This window comes from Cavia porcellus, unplaced genomic scaffold (genome assembly GCF_034190915.1).
Source record: "Cavia porcellus strain 051 isolate PalLab524CR breed Dunkin Hartley unplaced genomic scaffold, mCavPor4.1 scaffold_2, whole genome shotgun sequence".
NCBI classification, from domain to species: domain Eukaryota; kingdom Metazoa; phylum Chordata; class Mammalia; order Rodentia; family Caviidae; genus Cavia; species Cavia porcellus.
Genome location: NW_026947485.1, coordinates 71,059,037 through 71,078,911, shown reverse-complemented (window position 1 = coordinate 71,078,911; position 19,875 = coordinate 71,059,037). Strand labels below are relative to the sequence as shown.

The window sequence follows — 19,875 nt, the reverse complement described above, 5'->3', positions numbered from 1 at the left end:
ATAATGCTTCTCAAAGTCTTTCTGGACTGTAAACTCTTAACCGCATTCATTGGACATATTTGCTTGGAAATGGGAGATTAAACAGGGTCAAAATGTAACAATAACAATTTCTGTTTTTCTGATATAAAAGCTAGTATTTTCATCATAGAACAGTTTTTGGACAGGAATTGAACTTAGGACCTTGTGCTTGCCAGGCAGGTACTGATGCTGCTGACCTGTATCCCTGGCCCTATAGAACATTTTTAAAGCATAGAAAACTAAGGGAGAAAGTTAAAGATTGTCTTTGATCCTAGAATCCAAAAATACCTATGTGTGGTCTTAAACCACCCTGCTGTTGTGCTGAGGTTCAAACCTACGGCCTTGTACATGCTGGGCAAGCAGTCTTCCCTGGGTTATAGTCTGGCCTGCAGTTCGTCTCTTTGGTGTGTTTCTTTCCAGATTTATTTGTCTATCTACATAAATTTTTTAAAAACGTATTTGCATCCCCACCTATCGGTTTGCACTTATTTTTCATTTAACATGTATATTGTGAGCATTTTTCTTTCCTTTTTAAAAAAATTTTATTTAAAGACTTTTTTTTTTTTTTTTGTCTTTTTCGTTTTTACTGGTACCGGGGATTGAACTCACGACTGCCTGCTTGCAAGGCAGGCAGTTGTGCCGCTGAGCTAAATCCCCAGCCCTATTTAAAGACTAGACAAAACAGAAAACAGGTAGAAACAATACATACTTTCAAAGAAAAAAATAAACAGTAAGAACTCACTAGTTGATGATTACATATTGTCCTCTTACAAATAGTTGTTCAAGATATTAAAGTGAAACATATAAAGTGGGGATTCAGACAGCAAGACTGCAAACAGTTCTGTTCAGCTATCCAACAAAAACTTAGTAATATGGTTATCAATTCTATACACTTAAACATACATGCAGTTATCCATATCTTCATTTATGTTGAGATTAAACAAACCAAAGCAGGCTAAAATCACTCTGAACAACGAACAATAGTATTGCTGGATTTCACATCATGACATTACGGGATCAGCGCTGGGTATTGTAGTGTCTCTTCAAATATTTGTTCATTTCATCAGGCGTTGTAAGTTCTCTTTTACTGTTTATAGGTTCTACGTATGTATGAATCTTAACATGTATTTCTATCCTTTCTATACTAGAGGAAACAAAACCAAGCAAGACAAAAAAACCATATTCCTATAAGCACATGAAATGAAAAAGACATATAAAACCACTGTACAAGGAATTCTACCATGGTTACTGTGTTGTCTCGTTATCTTCAATAGAATTGTCTATATCATCAAACAATTGAATATAGCGGTACATAGCAATATTAATAAAAACAAAATTTTGTAGAGAGTGTAAAACTTCAAAAACAGGTAATAATCAAACCAGAATGAATATCCTAGTAAATCTTGTCATCTTCAGTGTAGTTGCCTATACTCTCAGACTTGATACTATCAATCATAACAGTTTTGAATAAAACCTGTCAATATCAAACAGCAATCACACAAACCAGATTTAACTAAGATCAGCCATGATAAAACAGTGTAAGTTATACAGGGCTTCAGATTAAGTTAGTAGGAAATTAACGATGATTACTGTACTATATCCTGTTATTTTGGGGATAGCTGTCTGTGCCCTCAGATCTAGTGCAAGTAAACACTGGGACAAAATAAAATCTAAGCAGAGTGATGCGAGTAATATGGGTTTTAAATCCTGATACACTATTAACAACATCCTCTGCCATCTTTTTAAAGACTTTTTCTCCCCTTTCACTCCCCCAGGGTGCATTATGCATTTTTGGGTCTCACCAACACCCTCAGTTTTTAGATTGGGAGTGCAACCTGCTGTTTACTTAAGTGGTTCCAAACCTTCTCTCTCCTGGACTTGATCTCTAGTTGTATTTCCTTACCTGTTAAAGCCTGCCTTTCCAACCTATTTACAAATACTGGTCGAGTTGCCCCTATTACTCTCCGGTTCCCTATCACATAGAGTATTGTTTTCTCATCTTTGATTTTCAGTCCATAAACCCTTTTTCAGGTTAATTATATTTCCTATAAAGAACATCTTGGAAGACCCTACCTCTTGATCTATTCTGCCTGTGTTTCTCTCTCTCTCTCTCTCTCTCTTTTAGTGTATCAAGGCCATCTATATTAGAGATTATAGCCATCCCTCTCTGTTTCATTTCTGTTGTACTGTTTTTCTGCCATTAGTTGTCTGCTTTTCTTCTTCATTCCACTTTCTGCTCCATTCATTGAGGCCTCTCTGCCACTGTTCCTGGAATCCTGGTACTTTCCTCTCTCTCTAGAATGTCCTTCAGTGTTCTCTGTAGAATTGGATTGGTGGTCGGGAATTCCCCCAGTTCCTCTTTGTCTTAGAAGCATCTTGTTTCTCCATTTTTTTGCAGAGTACATCAATCTGTGCTGGAGGTTTTTCAGCGTACATCAATCTGGGCTGGAGGTTATTTTCTTTCAGGGCTTGGAATACTTTGCTCCATGCTTGTCTTGATTTGATGGTCTGTGTTGAGAAGTCTGCCATGATTTTGATGGGTCTTCCTTTATAGGTAATCTGTTTCTTTTCTCTGACAGCTTTTAATATTCTGTTCTTATACTGAATTTATGGGATCTTGATTATTATATGCCTGGGTGTAGCTCTGTTTTGGTTATAGGTGGCTGGAGTTCTGTATGCCTCATACATCTGAATATCATTTCCTTTTCCTATGCTTGGTAAGTTTTCTTTAATTATTTCTGTGAATAGCCTTTGTAGTTCCTTTGTTTGTACCCCTGCTTCTTCATTCACATTCTTTGTTCTTAAGTTATAGATCCTCTCATCATCTTCTAGCCTTTGTATTGTTGCTGCCTGTTTCCTTGTTATTTTTAAGAAATTTTTCATGGTCCCACATTACAAATCTGTCTTCCAGTTTGGATAATCTATCCTTAGTTTCTTTCAAGCAGTTTTACCAGCTTTCTGTGGAGTTTTTTACTTCCCGGTAATCTCATTGAACCTGCTTCATGTAGTCTATGTTTTCTTTATATTCTTCATCAAACGTTTCCTTTTTTTGTGTTCCTCCATTCTTCCATCTGTGTCTTCTTGAGAGGTGCTTAGCATTTCTTTTATTAATCTACTTATATCTTGCTTTACTTGGTTAAATATTTCACTTTTGAACTTGTCTATGAGGTCCCGAAGATATCTCTTTATGCCCACTGATGCCGTGTCTGGTATTGCATGTTTGCTGCCCTCAGTCTCTTTTGTATTTACTTCTCCTGAATCAATATTCTCAGGATTTTTCTTGTTGCTTCCTCTTCTCATATTTTTGTTCCTTCCATAGAAATGTATAGAGGATGTCCCAGTCCCTTTTCTTGTTGGTGATGGTTCTTCTGAAGCATGTTGGCTAGGTAATCCTGCCCACTCCAGTGTGCTATTGAGGTGCAAACAGGGGCGGCGTATGCTGGCCTTTCCTCTCTGGGTTAGGCAACCTGTTGAAGCCTTCACTGTGTTCTTGTGCATTGCGCATAGGGAACTGGTTTGGGACAACTTATTGGGTCTCAGCCAGGGTGTGGCCCCGCCACGCATACCCCACCAATCTTGTCTGGGAAGGGAACAACTGACTGAAGTCACTGCTGTTCCTTGTTCTTGCCAGTCCTGCCTGCTTCCAAAAGGTGCCCCTTTCTCATGGAAGGGTTTTATTCCTGGTACTCAGGAATGCAGGTCGATGCAGGTCCCTTGTCAATTCTATTCTCTGTTGGGTTCGCCAGCCTCCGACTTCAGTGCTAATGCATTCAATGCCGCTGTGGTTCCAGTGAGTCGAAGTGGCAGGAATTCAGACAGCTTGCTGAGTTGTGGCTACACAAGTTTGGGTACTTCAACGAGAGCTCAGAATCTTTACTGTAGATAGTAGCCCCGGGTTCTTTTTGCTTTAGTTTCTTCCTGGGTCGAGAGAATCCATCTCTCCCTGTCCAGGACTCCCCATTCTGTGTTAATTTGGTATCTGAGTTGTCTTGTCTCAAGGAGCCTCTCTATTCTGCTCTTATCTATCCACCATCTTTTCTGGAACCCCCATTGTGAGCATTTTTACATGACATTATTTTTAATGCTTCTGACTATTGTCCTGTGGTAACTTTTCTTATGAGTATGTCATCATAATTTAGCCAATATTCTGTTGTTCCACATGTAGGCCACTTTCAAGTTTCAACTATTATTAATGACCTTGCAAGATACATTTAGTAGAATCTTCCTGGAGATCTTGCCGGAAGAATAATTCCCTGGGCAGAATTTCTTAGGATTCAGGCAAGTAAAATACTATTACTTTCGTTCACATTGCAATCTGTAGGGGACAGTAATCTTAAATTCTATTAGTATTATTATTTTTATTTTTTATTTTTTGAGACAGGGTTTCACTGTGTAGTCTAGGCAGACCTTGAGCTTGCTATATAGGCCTAGCTGGTCTCATGGCCTTCCCTTGGCTCAGCCTTCCAAATGCTGGGATTACAGGCATGAGCCATCATACTTGGCTCCAAATCTTCTATTCCTAAAGTTCTCCTGGTAGCCCTGGCTTTCCTGGAAGTGTGAAGAAAATGATTTTTTGTCTTGTTTTTTTAGAAAGAAAGTGAACGTGGCAGTTTATGGTCTCTTTATATAATTCAGTACAATTTATCTCTTACGGGTGGTGTTCAGACTCATGTTTTGACCTTTGAATCTCATGGATTATAATTATTTACTGTTTTTATCTTTTGTCTGAAATCATATATGTTGATTGTAAAGCATTAAACAACACAGATGTATATACTACAACTAATAAATTTCATGATCAAAATATTCCAAAGCTAGTATCAGTCCTGCAGAAATTTTGGAAAGACTTAAGTTACCTAAAGACAAATTGCTATGTATCTTATATAGTATTACACTCAACCAAAATGCATTGGTTTGACAAATTTTTTTCAGTATTTCTCTGAAGCAATAATGTTTGTTTTAAAAATACTGATTTTTGGGCCTATCATCTTAGAGATGCTGATTTAACTGATCTGGGATGAGGCCTAAGCATTGATACTATTTTTGTTTTCTGTTTTTTAAACATAAAGTTGGTTGGGCTGAGGATTTAGCTCAGTGACATAAGTGCCTGCCTGGCAAGCACGAGGTCATGAGTTTGATCCCTAGTACCACAAAAAAATAAATAAATAAAAATAAAAATAAAGTTGATGACTCACAAGTAGATTTGAGAATCATAGTGAAGAGTGATAGTGTGTTTTACTATGATTTACTGTTACATTGCTATTTTATATAAGCTGCCTGTTTGTACTGTAGGTTCTTTTTAAATTTCAAATCCATTTTATTCATAGATAAAAGAAAGAAGAAAAAAACTACAAAAAAATTTTAAAGTATATCAGTCAGTGGTACATACATTGCACATTGTCATCCCCAAATTATTCACCCGGAGCACAAGACATCTGCCTTTAATTGTTTGAACAATGCCAGCACAAATCTTTCTCTTCAGGAGCTCAGAGAAATCAGTAGTATAACTATCTTAATTTTTTTTAATATATATACGTTCATGTATACATGTTTTTTCTTTCAACTTGTCATGCTAATGAAACAATATGATGTTTACACATGTGTCTTATTTATTTCACTAATAAGTATGTTCTCAAGGTACCATCCATTTACCTGTAAAAGTGTCCATTGTTTATGGCTGAGTAATGCTCTAATGTATAAAAATACCATATCTTTTTTTACCCATTCCTCAGTTGATGGGCATTTAGGTTGTTTCCAAAATTTGGCTATTACAAATTCTGATGCTAAAACATGGTTGCATAAATATCACTGTGGTATGATGTTTTTAATTTTCTTTTTTCTTTATGTTTTAAATTCTTTTTTTTTTTTTTTCTTGTGGCACCGGGGATCGAACTTAGGACTTCGCACTTGCCAGGCAGGCACTTATGCTGCTGAGCTAAATCTCCAGCCCTGATGTTTTAAATTCTTTTGGGAAGATACCCACAGGGGAATAACTGGGTTGAACGAGACTTCTAGTCCTAGTTTTTTGAGGAATCTCTACACTGATTTCCGCAATGGGTTCACCAGTCTGCACCCTGACAAACAGTAGAAAAGGGTTCCTTTTTCCCCACAGCCCCTCAAGCATTTGTTATTGCTTGATTTCTTGATAATAGCCATTCTTTCTGGGGTGAGGTAGAATCTCAGTATTGTTTTAATTTGTATCTCTTGAATGACCAGTGATGTTGAACACTTTTCCACATATTTATTTGGTGTTTGTATTTCTTCATCTGAGAAGTGTGTATTCATCTCAGCTGCCCATTTTTGGATTGGATCTTTAAGTCTGGGAGGACTGGTTGTTTCAAGTACTTTATATGTTCTCGATAGTAAGCCTTTTGAGGAACAGCTGGCAGACATTTTCTCCCATGTTGTTAAGTTGTCTTTTCACTCTGTTGATGGTTTCTTTGGCTATGCAAAAGTGTTTCAATAGGGTAAGATCCAAGTTGTTGATTCTTTGTGATAGTTCATGTGTAATCGGGGTCTAGTTCATAAACTCTTGGCTTATACCAGTGTCTTTAAGAGTTTTACCTACTGTCTTCCAGCAGATTTAATATTTTTCTTTAATAGTAAGATCTTTGATTCATTCTGATTTTAGCTCAGTACATGGTGAAAGATATACGTCTGGTTGTAATCTTCAGCATATGTAGAGCTAGTTTTGCCAGCACCATTTATTAAAAGAGGCTGTCTTTCTTCCAGTGAATGTATTTGACATCTTGGTCAAAGATAAGGTTGGCTTAGTGTATCTGCAGTTGTTTCTGCATCTTCTAATCTGTTCCATTGATCTTTAGGTATTCAGGTCTGGTGTTTTTTTTTTTTTAACCAGTGCTATACTGTTGTTATCACAGTAGTTTTATAGTATAATTTCAGATCAGGGATTCTGGTGCTCTCTGTCTTGACTTTATTTGCTGTTCTAAGTGTCTTCTGGTTCCAGATGAATTTTAGGACTGTTTTCTCTAATTCTGTGCGATTTGCTATTGAGATTTTATTGGGATTGCATTGAATGTGTGTAACAGTTTTAGAAGTATTGCCATTTTCACTGTATTGGTTCTTCCTACCCAAGAGCACATGATCTTTCTCTGTTTTCTAATATCTTCTTCAATTTTCTTTTTCAGAGTACTGTAGTTTTCAATGTAGAGGTCTTGTACATCCTTTGTTAGATTGATTCCTAGGTATTTCATATTTTTGGATGCTATTGTAAAAGGTATTGATTCACTGATTTCTCTCTCAGTTTGTTATATACAGGAAGGCTATTGATTTTTGAGTGTTGACTGTGTAACCAGCTACATTACTGAATTTTCTTGTTCAGTCCAGAAGTCTTTTGGTGGAGTTTTTGGGTTCTTCTGGGTAGAATATCAGATCATCTGCAAATAACAATAGTTTAACTTCTTCTTTTTCTTTCTTTATTCCTTTTATTTCTTTCTCTTGTTTAATTGCTCCAGCTGAAGTTTCCAGGACTGTGTTGAGTAAGAGTGGAGACAGTAGACATCTTTGTTTTGTTCCTGATTTTAAAATAAAAGCTTCCAGTTTTTGTCCATGTAGTATGATGTTGACTGTTGGTTTGTTGTAGATGGTTTTTATCAGTTTATCCCCTCTTTTTCTGGTCTTCCATTCCACCATCTGTTTTTTCTTGGGTGGTGCTTAGCATTTCTCTAACTATTCTGCTTATGTCTAGTTTCAGGTCATTAATAACTTCATTCCTGAACTTGTCTATGAGGCTCTGATGATTGCGCTTTATATCTATTGGTGCTGTGTCTGCTATTGCCTCTTTCTCAGGATTGGGGGCCGAAGACCCTTTCTTGTTGCTGCCTCTTCCCATATTCTTTATTCCTTATATATGCAAGCGTATATAGGAGGCCAGCTTCCTTCCCTGTCGGCCACAGTCTGATTGAATTGTGCCGGATAGGTGTTCCTGCCCACCGCAGCGCACCAGGAAGTTGCAGACCAGGCAGCCTATACGGGGCCTGCCCCTCCAGGTCACCGTCAAGCACAGGGATCTGGGTTGTTCTAGCCTACTGGGTCTCAGCCAGCAGCATCACGTAGACTAGGCACTGCTCACCAATCCCACTTTGAGAGGAGGATATGTGACTGAAGTCACTGCAGTGCCCTGTTCCTGCAAGTCTGCCCGGTCCCAGAATGTCCTCTGTTGGAGTCTCCTAGACCATGGAAGAGTCCCAGTTTCTCTCACTCACCACAGGTCAATGCACAGCTCCCCGCCCGTCCTGCTTTCAATTCCGTTCACCGATTCCCATTCTCAGAGCTTTCGCTCGTCTCTCTCCCTTCGAGCAAATCGCGGCTTCCAGTGGCGCAGGCTCCAGCTTCCACACTGAGGCTTTTCTGTTCCCGTTATAGCACCAGGATTGCATTCCCAGTTGGTTTCTCTCAGCCCAGTTCGTTCTTGGGTCAGCAGGGCTTATCTCCACTTGCTTATGATTCCTTACTCTGCACCATTCCTGAATTCTAAGTTGGGTCTTTCAGAGAGCCTCCGTAGCTGCTGCTATCTGTCCACCATGTTCTCCTGGAAGTCTCGGAAAAATTTTTTAAAAATGGTTCTTTTCAGAGATTTTCTAGAACTAACAGTACTGCTGACATTGCTGTTCACAGTGCTATTCATCTTGTTTAAAGGACTCTCTGGGTCCTTAAGGAGGTGATGACTATTGTGTGGTTTATTTACTGTACTGGATTTTGATGTGAACCTGGTTTTGAAACTTGCTCTTGTTATTTTAAGTGATCGTTGGGGCCAAGGAGTGCCATGTGGAGAGCGTGGATGAATTGATGAGTCTTCTGGAGGTAGGGAACGCGGCTCGACACACAGGGACCACCCAGATGAATGAGCGCTCCAGCAGATCACACGCGATTTTCACCATCAGCATCTGTCAAGTGGGAAGAAATCCAGAGGCTGGTGAAGATGGATCGTGGTACACCAATCAGCGTATTGTCTCAAAGTTTCACTTTGTGGATTTGGCTGGGTCGGAAAGAGTAACCAAAACGGGAAATACTGGTGAACGGTTCAAAGAATCCATTCAAATCAACAGTGGGTTGTTGGCTTTAGGAAATGTGATAAGCGCCCTGGGGGACCCACGCAGGAAGAGTTCACATATCCCATACAGGGATACTAAAATTACCCGGCTCCTGAAAGACTCCCTGGGAGGCAGTGCCAAGACTGTTATGATCACATGTGTCAGCCCATCCTCCTCAGATTTTGATGAGTCCTTAAATTCTCTCAAATATGCCAACAGAGCACGGAACATTAGAAACAAGCCCACTTTGAACTTTAGTCCTGAGTCAGACCGTATGGATGAAATGGAATTTGAGATTAAGTTGCTTCGAGAAGCTTTGCAAAGCCGGCCGACTAGCATCAGTCAAACTAGCCAGATTCCACAAGAGGGCACACTTAATAAAAACAGGATCCATTCTCTTGAAAAGCAAGTAGCTCAGCTACAAGGGGAATGTCTGAGTTACCAAAACTGTATAGAGGAAGCCTTTACCTTCTTGATGGACTTAAAAGATACTGTTAGCCTAAACCAGGAGCAGCATCATAAACTTCAGGAGTGGTTTAGCATGGTCAGAAAGGCTGCCCTTACATCATTCCCAGGAAGCAAAGGCGTTGGAAACCAAGAAGAAGGACCCCAGCATAGCACAGTTCTCCAGCTGAAGAGAGAGCTTAAGAAATGCCAGGTAAGTAGACATCACTTTTATGAGTAATATGTTTGAGGGCTACATTTATTAGGTGTGTAAATTCTAAGTCATATTGGAACGTGAGAATTTTAAAAAAAGATTCTGTGTTAAATCTCATTTGTCTTTCTCTGACTCTTTCTTTTAACCTTATCTTTTCCTGTGGCGGCTTCTTCACAATTTTATTTTTGATGACATTCCTTTCTCTCTCATTTGATTAAAGTGTACTTTACTGTCTTATATGTATTAACTGGAACTTTATGGACCTTTTTTTTTTTATCAGTTTAGAAGATAAAAAGGAGCACATTTTCAGAAACAATATTACGTTCTGTTTCATTGAGTTTTTCTTCCTTTGTGGATCTGTGGTTTTTTTCTGCTCTTGGTGCTGTGGCTTGAACCGAGAGAGGGCCTTGCACATGTGAGGCAGGCATTCTGGTGCACAGCTACATCCTGGCTGATTAATTTCATTATGATGCACTAAGTTGCTCAGGCTGACATCAGACCTACAGTCTTCCTGTCTCAGTCTCTTACGTAGTTGGAGTTATAGGGATGAACTGCCATGCCCACTGGATTTTAAAGAAAAAAAATACTTAATCTCTATGAATTTAGAGTGTAGATTTTAAAAAATATGAATCAACATATTTGTTAGTATTTAAGGCATATAGGTAAGTGCATGGATGCATATATTGAGTTAAGAATTACGTTTTCCCTCTTACCGTTTCAAGATAACATTTATTGTGTAACATTGTGTCCCAAGAGAGGTAGGACAGATTTACTCATCATTTGTTTCACTCCATCAGTAAACATGTCAGCCTAGTTGAAAAAGGCAAATATTGTCTTAGTATTATGAAAGTATTTTTGAACTCAGGAATGCCCTCAAATGAGATCAAGGGTCACACTGAAAAGATTCATTGTGAGAGCTGTTGCAGTGTTACAAAGCCTTTAGTATTTAAATGTATATTAAATATTCATAATATTTAAAATATTTTTTTTAAATAGTGGGTTTTTTTTTTCCTTTCTTTTTTAAAAGTAGTTACTGCCCAGCACCTTTCCTACACAGAACAGGCAGACCTTTCCTCATGAGCATGAGAAATGAGCAGAACAAAACGTGTAGATGGCTGGAAGTGTGGACTTTGTGACAGCCGTAGCACTGGTAATAGGACCTATTCTTCCTCCATGCTTCTCAGGTAGCTGAAATCAGAGGCCCATAAAACTACTGTTTGAGAGGAAAAAGGGAAAAAGGCTAAAAACAGGATCCATTCTCTTGAAAAGCAAGTAGGTCAGCTACAAGGGGAATGTCTGAGTTACCAAAACTGTATAGAGGAAGCCTTTACCTTCTTGATGGACTTAAAAGGTACTGTTAGCCTAAACCAGGAGCAGCATCACAAACCTAATTTCCTCTTAATTTTATGGAAACTCTAAAATTTAAATTTGCTTCAGATTATGACCTCCTAAAGATGTTAACAGTCTTGCTGAAAAAAAGGTTATCATGGTAAGATTATTTTGGAGCATATTAGATTGCAGAACAAATTGATTTTTTTTTTCCTTTTTATCGGTACCGGGGATTGAACTCACGACTGCCTGCTTGCAAGGCAGGCGCTTATGCCACCGAGCTAAATCCCCAGCCCCTAACAAATTGATTTTTTAAAAAACTGTTTTCTTAATTACAAGACTTCCCGGAACTCTGGAAGTGCTTATAGTAAGTACGTCTCAAAGTGAGAGACATGGCAGTCAGTGTGGCCCAGATTTTAGAAATAGATCTCCCTTCTTTTTCTTTTTTTTTGGACTAGTAATCATGGTTTCTACTGGATAGCAGACGGAGAAATGACTGATATTACTCCTTACCTTGTGTATCTCTTTAAAAAATTTTGTGTGTGTGTGTGTGTGTGTGTGTGTGTGTGTGCTTTAAATTCTTTTCTTTGAGAGCCTGGAATACTTAGGAGTGTGGGTGCCAAACACCTTAGACTTGAAACTGGCCTTCTATGCTTACGACCTACCTCTATGACCTAGGGCATATGTTTGACCTCTCTGTGTTTCAGTTTTGCTATCTGTAAAACAGAAACAATATTAACTACCTTCTGCTCTTGCTGTGAAGATTAAAGCTGGGCATGATAGTACATCCTGTAATCCTATCACTCAGGAAGCTGAAGCAGGAGGAGCACTGTGAATTTCAGGTCAGCCTGGGCTAGGTAGTAAGGCTGTGCCTCAAAAAGCCACACTATGTTCTTCCGTGCTGGCCCATCCTCATACTGTAGGGTGTAGTTCTTTTCTTACTTGTACTTGGCCCAAGTTCGCTCTGCAGACCCTATTTCTTTTCCTACCTTTAATAGAACTTTGGTACTATTAAATAAACAGACATTCTCACTGTAGCTCCCATTCAGCAGTGAAAAAGGTTGCCTAGCTACTAAAAGGCTCATTTCCTCCTTCCTCCCTGTGCTTTGGATATACACAGCACCAGCTAAGGCAGCTAAGGCTTTGAACTTAATAGTCATAGCAGAGCCACATTGCAGGATTGCTGAGAACCAGCTTAGTACATTTGGCTGCTTAGGAAATTGTTGGGCAAAGTGATGGGGCCAGTGTTGGGAAGGAGAAGCAGGAATGTTACCTTTTCTCAGAATCGTTTGAGTTTCTTAGGGAAAAATATAAGTACTTAATTCAAAAATTCTTGGCCACTGGAGGCCACTTCACAGATAGACTGTTAGCCAGATTATCACTGGGGTAGTTAGCATCGTCTCAGATTTATTATGTTGTCCTTTTTAAAAGTGCCAGATTGTTACTGGATAGCTCCCTCTGAAAGTGGCTCACCAGATAAACTACTGGGTTTTGGTTGCTTGCTTCTCCTTCTGGAGGTTCTTCTCATTGCAAACAAAGACTTGAAAAAATGAACAAAAAACGGTAGCTGAGTTTATTTGAAAAAAGTGAAAATGAAGAGTGAGGGAGAAATTGGTTCTGCAGAGCAAGCTTAGGCCAACTCAAAGAGGAAAAAACAATACAAGGGTACACCCCAGAGGACACAGGGTGGCTATCATGAGGAAAGAAATGATGGTGAGTTCTTCATGGCGTCTGTGTCCTGTTATGGTGTCCAAATCTTGAGGAAACCTTCAAGAGCTTCCATATAGGGATCCTCAGAAGTAGTGTTGGGACCCCCTGCCTCAGGCTGATGTTAGGTCTAGGCTACCCTATTGAAGACCTGTTTGAATCTTCTGAGAAGTACGTGTACAGGGCTTTGGGAACTGTTCTTGTGTGTTCTGGGATCTTGTGATTGACAGGCCACACCTGCTTCCCCAGCCAGCTTCACCAGGTCCTGTCTCCTATCTCATTTTCCCCTAAGGGACACAAATCCCTATAACTCTTTATGGTGCTGAGGGAGTGGAAGTCTCTGTCTCTGATAGCTTCTTTAGAGGTTGTGGACCCTACCTATGGGGCTTATGTGCTTTGCAGCTAAATTGGGATGCTGTGGTTCACTGACTAGGTTGGAGAAAGGAAAACCTGTCAGGAAATATGAAGTTATGCTCAACTATTTCAAAGAAAGAGACATTATGGTAGTTACTGTTAATTACAGGTTATCTTGTGGTGAAATACTGTGTTGCTTACATTGTTCTGATCTGCTTTGTTATAGCCTCTTTTGTCTTAATCTCTTTTTAAAAAAACTTAAAAAAAGAAAACCTGTCAGGAAACAATGAGAAAAGAGTTACTAACCATTGTGATGTGTGCTTGACAGGAAAAAGAAGCTTCACTATAAGCTCAAATGTGAGGATCAGATCAGAGTTTCATGTTCCCTGCAGCAGCACTGGAGTCTTGCTTTTAAGAGAAATCTCAAGTCTTCTAGAGGTTCACAGAAGTAGCTTTCTCCATTTGGGTGATTTTGTTTTTCAGACAATTCAGGTGGGACTGGCTTTATCCTAAAAAGATGAACCCAGTTACCATCTTGGTCACCTTTACTGCTGTGGTTGTGGTAACGGTTACTGAAAAGACTCTTCCATTTTGGCTTTAATTGGTTAACAGGAGTCCCTTCTCTCCAAGTTTTTATGAGCACTTATTCTCCAAGATGGATAGTATGTGGTTCTCTGAACCAGGAGTTAGGAGGACTATGCTTCCGTACATTTGGATGGCCTGTTGAACTTGGCCCAGATTGATGAGATATTGTGAGAGTCTTGTGGTCTTTGGGTCTGCTGTCATATCAAAGGATAGAAATGGCCTTCCATATAGCATCTCAAATGGGTTCACACTTAGTCCAGTTTTGGTTGTGTTAGGAACCCTCACAAGCACTGACAGAAGTTGGAGCCAGGACTCAGACATCTTTTGACAAAGTTTTGCCAGAATGTACTTTAGAGTCTTGTTGGCTCTTTCTACCTTTCCAAAAGATTAAGGCTGTCCCTTTGACCCCCAACTATGATGATAGACTCAAAGGAGAGTTTTCCAGAGAAGGAAGTCAAAACAAATGAGTCTTCCCTGTATCAATCAGCAGTTGAGTTGGCTCACTAATGACATTTAAGTTGACCGGTGGTTTTTTGGAGGAGATGATGATATCTGTGGAAGGAGAATCGTGGTTTCTCTGGGCTTCTTTAGTTATCAGAGCAAGGGATGAGGATTCTGGCTGGCCCACCCTTCTCTGGGAGATGGGACAGTCACTCTCCGGTGATATGAGTCAGGCACTGTGAGCTGTCTCACATTTAGAGCAGGGCCCAGGCAGTGGTTTGGGACAGTCTCATTTCCAATGTCCAATCTACTTGAAACAGGAACCCTTTCCCTGGTTGTCCTTGGATTTTTCCCCAGATATCCTGGGTGGGTTTAAAGTGTTACCAATTATAACAGCTATGATCTTAGCTTTTTTTTTGTTTGTTTGTTTCTGGTGGTTGAACCACAGAAAAGACCATTTTCACAGTTGGGACATAGGTATCATCTAAAGTTTTTGGAATCTGTGCCAAATATCTGGGTCTGATTGACAGATGCAGTGATATCCCACTAATGTTTCTCCCTCCCTGGAAGTGTATTTATGAAGTGCTCAGCACACTTCTTTAACTTTCGCACCTTATTCATTTGCATAGTTCCAGCCTCTTGTATCTCGGTAAAGGAAAAAGGCACCTGACTTACTGGCCTGGGGACTATCAGGAGACAGTGGAAGAGACTTCCCAGTACTATCAGACACGTCAGAGAGATCCACATCCCTTGAGAGACAAGTGTGTGTTACAGGATGGAGATGGCCACCGGAGATTTTGTGCTTTTCTTATGATAGCATTGAAAAAGCCTATATGTAAGGGATTTTATTCCTTCCTGCCTCTGTTTATATTTTAGCAGAAATGTTGTAGCTGGACAATAGCCTCCTAAAGTACCATCAAACAACCATCTTTCACCACCTCCCAGTTTATCTTGAATGCAAACTGTACTGCCGTAGTAGATGAGCTGTTCCTGTTTTAGATTGTGAGGATTATACCATTCCCACTCATTAAGAATATGGCTTAGTGGTGAAGCTGGTGAAATCTGCATCGTGGTGAGTCCAAGAGGTTTCCTGTTGGCATGGCTTTGGGCCTATAGAAAGAAAGAGAGTTGGACTCAGTATGGCATCCCATGCAGAAAGAGGAAAACCAAGCATGTCCCAGCGCATCCTTTCTGAGATCCTAATACAGATTAGACACACATCTTTGTCCAGTTAGTGCCATGCTGGTTTCATTTCAGAAGCACAGAAGAAAGCCCTCCAGGAGCTGTTTTGTACATGGTAGCACCAACTCATTAAGCAGGAGGGGACAACACCACTTGGCCTGCCTTCACCCTTTAACTATAACTTTAACTTTAGCCATTTTGTCAGTGTTGATCCTGCCTATGCCTATGCAGGAGCAGGGGACATTTTTCTTATTTTTGATGTCTTCAACCTTTTTCAAAACACTGTAGTTTACTTTGTGAAGACCTTTCACTTCCTTGGTTAGGTTAATTCCTAGGTATTTAATTTTTCTTGAAGCTACTATTAATGGTTGTGTTTTCATGATTTTCTTCTCATCCTATTCATTGTTGATATACTCAAGCTCTGATTTTAGTGTGTTGATTTGTATTCTGTTACATTGCTGAGGTTGGTCTCAGGCTTTGTGGATGAATATGTGATCTGTTTTAGAAAAAGTACCATGTTCTTCTGGAAAGTACCAAGTGCTGCTAAAAAGAATATATACTCTGTTATAGAGGGTGGATTTCTCTGTCTCTCTCACACTCTCTCTGTATTTCATATATTCCAGGGTTAAGCTCTAAATTTTTTTTGATTTTACAGAGGGTAAAATTAAACACAACAAAGCAGAACATAAGAAAGCAATGTAAGAGACATAAATTTCAAAGCAAGACAATCAGAGATCGTCACTGTCTATCACATTGTCTCTTGTTTTCTTCCAAATAGTTGTCCATATCTTCACATACAGTGTATTCATACAAAACAACATAGTATAAAACTGATCTGAACAGGATAATGAAGGTGTTTTAGGTCTTCAAGATCAGACAATAGGAAAGTCAATAAAGGCTGTCATGGTGTCTCTCATTCTCTTCAGAATAGTTGTCCATACCTTCACGTATGTTGAAATTAAACAAAACAGACTAAAATCACTCTGAATAAAGAATAATAGTATTGCTGGATTTCACATCATGATGCTATGGAATCAACATTGGGTGCTGTAGTGTCTCTTTTTCTTCAAAGTACTTGTTCATTTCATCACATGTTATATAATCAGATGTCATAGACTGTTTATAAGTTCTACGCATGCATGAGTCGCTACATGGTATATCTATCCTTTCTATATTAGAGGGAAGAACAAAACAAAGCAAGATAAAACAAATTCTTAGAAAAACATGAAAGGAAAAATTCATATAAAACCACAATACAAGGTGATCTACAATGGTTACTATGATGTCTCTTGTTATCTTCAAAAGAACTGTCTATGTCACCAAGCATAGTATAAATGAATATAGCAATACATAACAATATTAATAAAGGTGAAACATTTAAGACATTATAATACTTCAAAAGCAGGTAATAATCACACCAGACTCGGTATCCTAGTGAATCTTGTCATTTTCATTGTAATTGCTTATACTCTCAGACTTGATACTATCAATCATAACAGATTCAAATAAAATCAGTCAATACAAAACAGCCATCTAACAAACCAGATTCAAATAAGATCAGTCATGATAAAACAGTGTAAGTTATGCAGGGCTTCCGATTAAGTTAATAGGAAATTAAGTATGATTACCTACTATTTTTGTGATAACTGTCTGTGCCCTCAAATCTAGTACAAATAGAAAAACTGGAACAGAATATAATCTATCTAAACAGAGTGGTGAGAATAATGTAGATTTTAAATCCTGATACACTATTAACAATATCTTCTGCCTTTCTTTTTTAGACAGTTCCTCTCCTTTTACTCCCACAGGGTGCACTGCACATTTGGGGTCCCACCAACTCCTTCAGTTTTTAGATTGGGGGACAACCTGCTATTTACCTAGGTGGTTCCAAACCTCCTCACTCCTGAACTTGATCTCAAGTTGTATTCCTTTACCTACAAAAGCCTCAAGATTTTCCTTCATTATTGCTGAGTAGTTCTCTACTGCACAAAAGTATCCTGTCTTTCCAACTTACCTTCAGGTGCTGGTTGAGTTGCCCCTATTTCTCTCTGGTTCCTTGTCACATAGAGCATTGTCTTCTCATATTTGATTTTCAGTCCATAAACCCTCTTTCAGGTTAATTATATTTCCTATGCAGAGCATCTTGATGGACCCTACCTCCTGATCTACTCTGGTGGTGTTTCTTTTTTTTTTTTTTTTTAGTGTATCAAGACCATTTGTGTTAGAGATTATAGCCAATCATCTCTGCTATGCTATTTTTCTGCCATTGGTTGTCTACTTTTCTCCTTCATTCCACTGTCTGCCCCATTCATTGAGGCATCTCTGCCACTGTTTCTGAAATCCTAGTATTTTTTTTTCTCTCTCCCTAGAAAGTCCTTCAGTATGTTTTGTAGGGATGGATTGGTGGTCACAAATTTCCCCAGTTCGTCTTTGTCCTGGAAGCATCTTGTTTCTCCATTAATTTTGAGAGATAGTTTTTCAGGGTACATCAATCTGGGCTGGAGGTTATTTTTTTTCAGGGCTTGGAGTACTTTGCTCCAAGCTCTTCTTAATTTGTTGGTTTGTGTCGAGAAGTCTGCTGTGATATGATGGGTTGTCTTTTATAGATGATCTATTTCTTTTCTCTGATGGCTTTTAATATTTTGTTGTGATAAATTTCTGGGATCTTGATTATTATATGTCTGGGTGTAGCTCTGTTTTGATTGTAGGTGGCTGGAGTTCTGTATGCCTCATACATCTGAATATCATTTCCTTTTCCCATGCTTGGGAAGTTTTCCTTAATTATTTCTGTGAATAGCCTTTTTATTTCCTTTGTATTTACCCCTGCTTCTTCATTCACATTTTTTTTAATTCTTAAGTTATAAATCCTCTTGTCTTCTAGTCTTTGTATTGTTACTGCCTGTTTCCTTGTTATTTTTAAGAGATCTTTCCTTTTGCAATCAGACATTGCAAATCTATCTTCAAGTTTTGTTAATTTATCTCTAGTTTCTGTTAGGCAATTTTTCCAGGTTTCAATGGAGTTTTTAATTTCCTGGTAATCTCTTTGAATCTCCTCCCTGTAGTCTAGGTTTTTTTTATATTCTTCATTGAATGTTTCTCTCATTATTTTGTGTTCCTCCATTCTTTCATCTGTGTCTTCTTGAGAGGTGCTTAGCATTTCTTTTATTAATTTTCTTATATTTTGCCTTACTTGAATTAATATTTCAATTTTGAGCTTGTCTATGAAGTCACAAAGATATCTCTTTATGTCCACTGATGCCATGTCTGATATTGCATGTTTGCTGCCCTTAATCTCTTTTGTATTTGTCTCTCCTGGATTAGTATTCTCAGGTTTGGGGGATGGAGACTTTTTCTTATTTCTTTCTCTTGTCATGTTTTTGTTTCTTCCATGCAGGTATATAGTGGAGGCCCCAGCCCCTGCTGACAGGGAATTCTGCCCTCTCCAGTTTGCTGTTGATCATTGAGGTACAAGCAGGGATGGCATATGCTGGCTCCCTCCTGCCGAGCCAGTCAACTCGCAGGTGTCTTTACCACATTAGTGTGTGCCGTGTGCATACAATATCTGTTTGGGACAACTCATGCCAGGGGCATGACCCAGGCCAAGCAGATCCCACCAATCTGCTCTAGGCAGGGAGCAATCAACTCAGGTCACTGCCTGATCCCAGCATGTCATCCAGTTGGCTGCCCCTTTCCCATGGGAGGATCTTATTGGAGCACTCATCATGGGCTAATGCTGGTCTCCATGCCAGCTCCGTTCTCCATTGGGCTCGCTGCCCCCAGACTTCAGCATGACCAAGGCTTCAGCAGTGAATGTGCTTCAATTGTGAGTTTGGGCGGCTCCAGTGAGAGTGCTGAGGCCATGAATCTGAGCTGCTTTGATGGTAGCCCTGTGACCACATGTTTGACCAGCTCTTTTCCCTTTAGTTTCTTCATGGGTTGAAAGGTCCATCTCCCTCTATCTGGTCCTCTCCTAAATGTTTTATTCCCGCATCTGAGTTGTTTCTCTCAAGGAAGCTCTGTATTTTGTTGCTTACCAATCTGCCATCTTTAGCTCTGCTCTCTTCTATTCTTTTTTTTTTTTTCTGTACCAGGGATTGAACTTGCAAGCTTGCGTTTGCTAGGCAGGTGCTTATGCCACTGAGCTAAATTCCTAACCCAAGCTCTAAAATTAAAAAAAAATTTTTTTTTATTTTAAGGAGATTAAGACAAAAGAGCAAAGCAAATCAGAACAGAACAATGTAAACAACAGAGTACTTTACCACAAGACAACCCAATGTTAACAGTAGCTACCATAATGTCTCTTTCTTTGAAATAGTTGAGCATACCTTCACATACAATAGTATAAAACATAACAAAATAGTATAAAGCCATTCAAGAGAAAGAAAATATTACAGGGCATTCAGAACCAAATAACAGAAAAATGACAATGGCTACTATATTATCTCCTTTTCCATAAAAATTTGTTTATACTCTCACACATATTAAAATCCAGTAAGACACAACATAATAGAACCAATAGAAACAGAAGAGCAAAAGTATGGTAGGATT

General features: G+C 39.1%; 1 protein-coding gene across 6 annotated transcripts in view; it reads left to right on the top strand.

Annotated features, from left to right (window-relative positions):
* Positions 1-19,875, top strand: part of Kif27 (kinesin family member 27) — a 206,118-nt gene that overhangs the window by 87,653 nt on the left and 98,590 nt on the right. For 5 of the 6 annotated variants that reach the window (XM_063243572.1, XM_023567367.2, XM_013158331.3 and 2 more), the window contains one exon: positions 8,780-9,729. In XM_063243572.1, the coding sequence (XP_063099642.1) occupies positions 8,780-9,729 (950 nt within the window). Of the gene's footprint in view, positions 1-4,183; positions 4,297-8,779; positions 9,730-19,875 lie in introns of all 6 variants that reach the window. The other variant, XM_063243580.1, reaches the window with a different exon arrangement.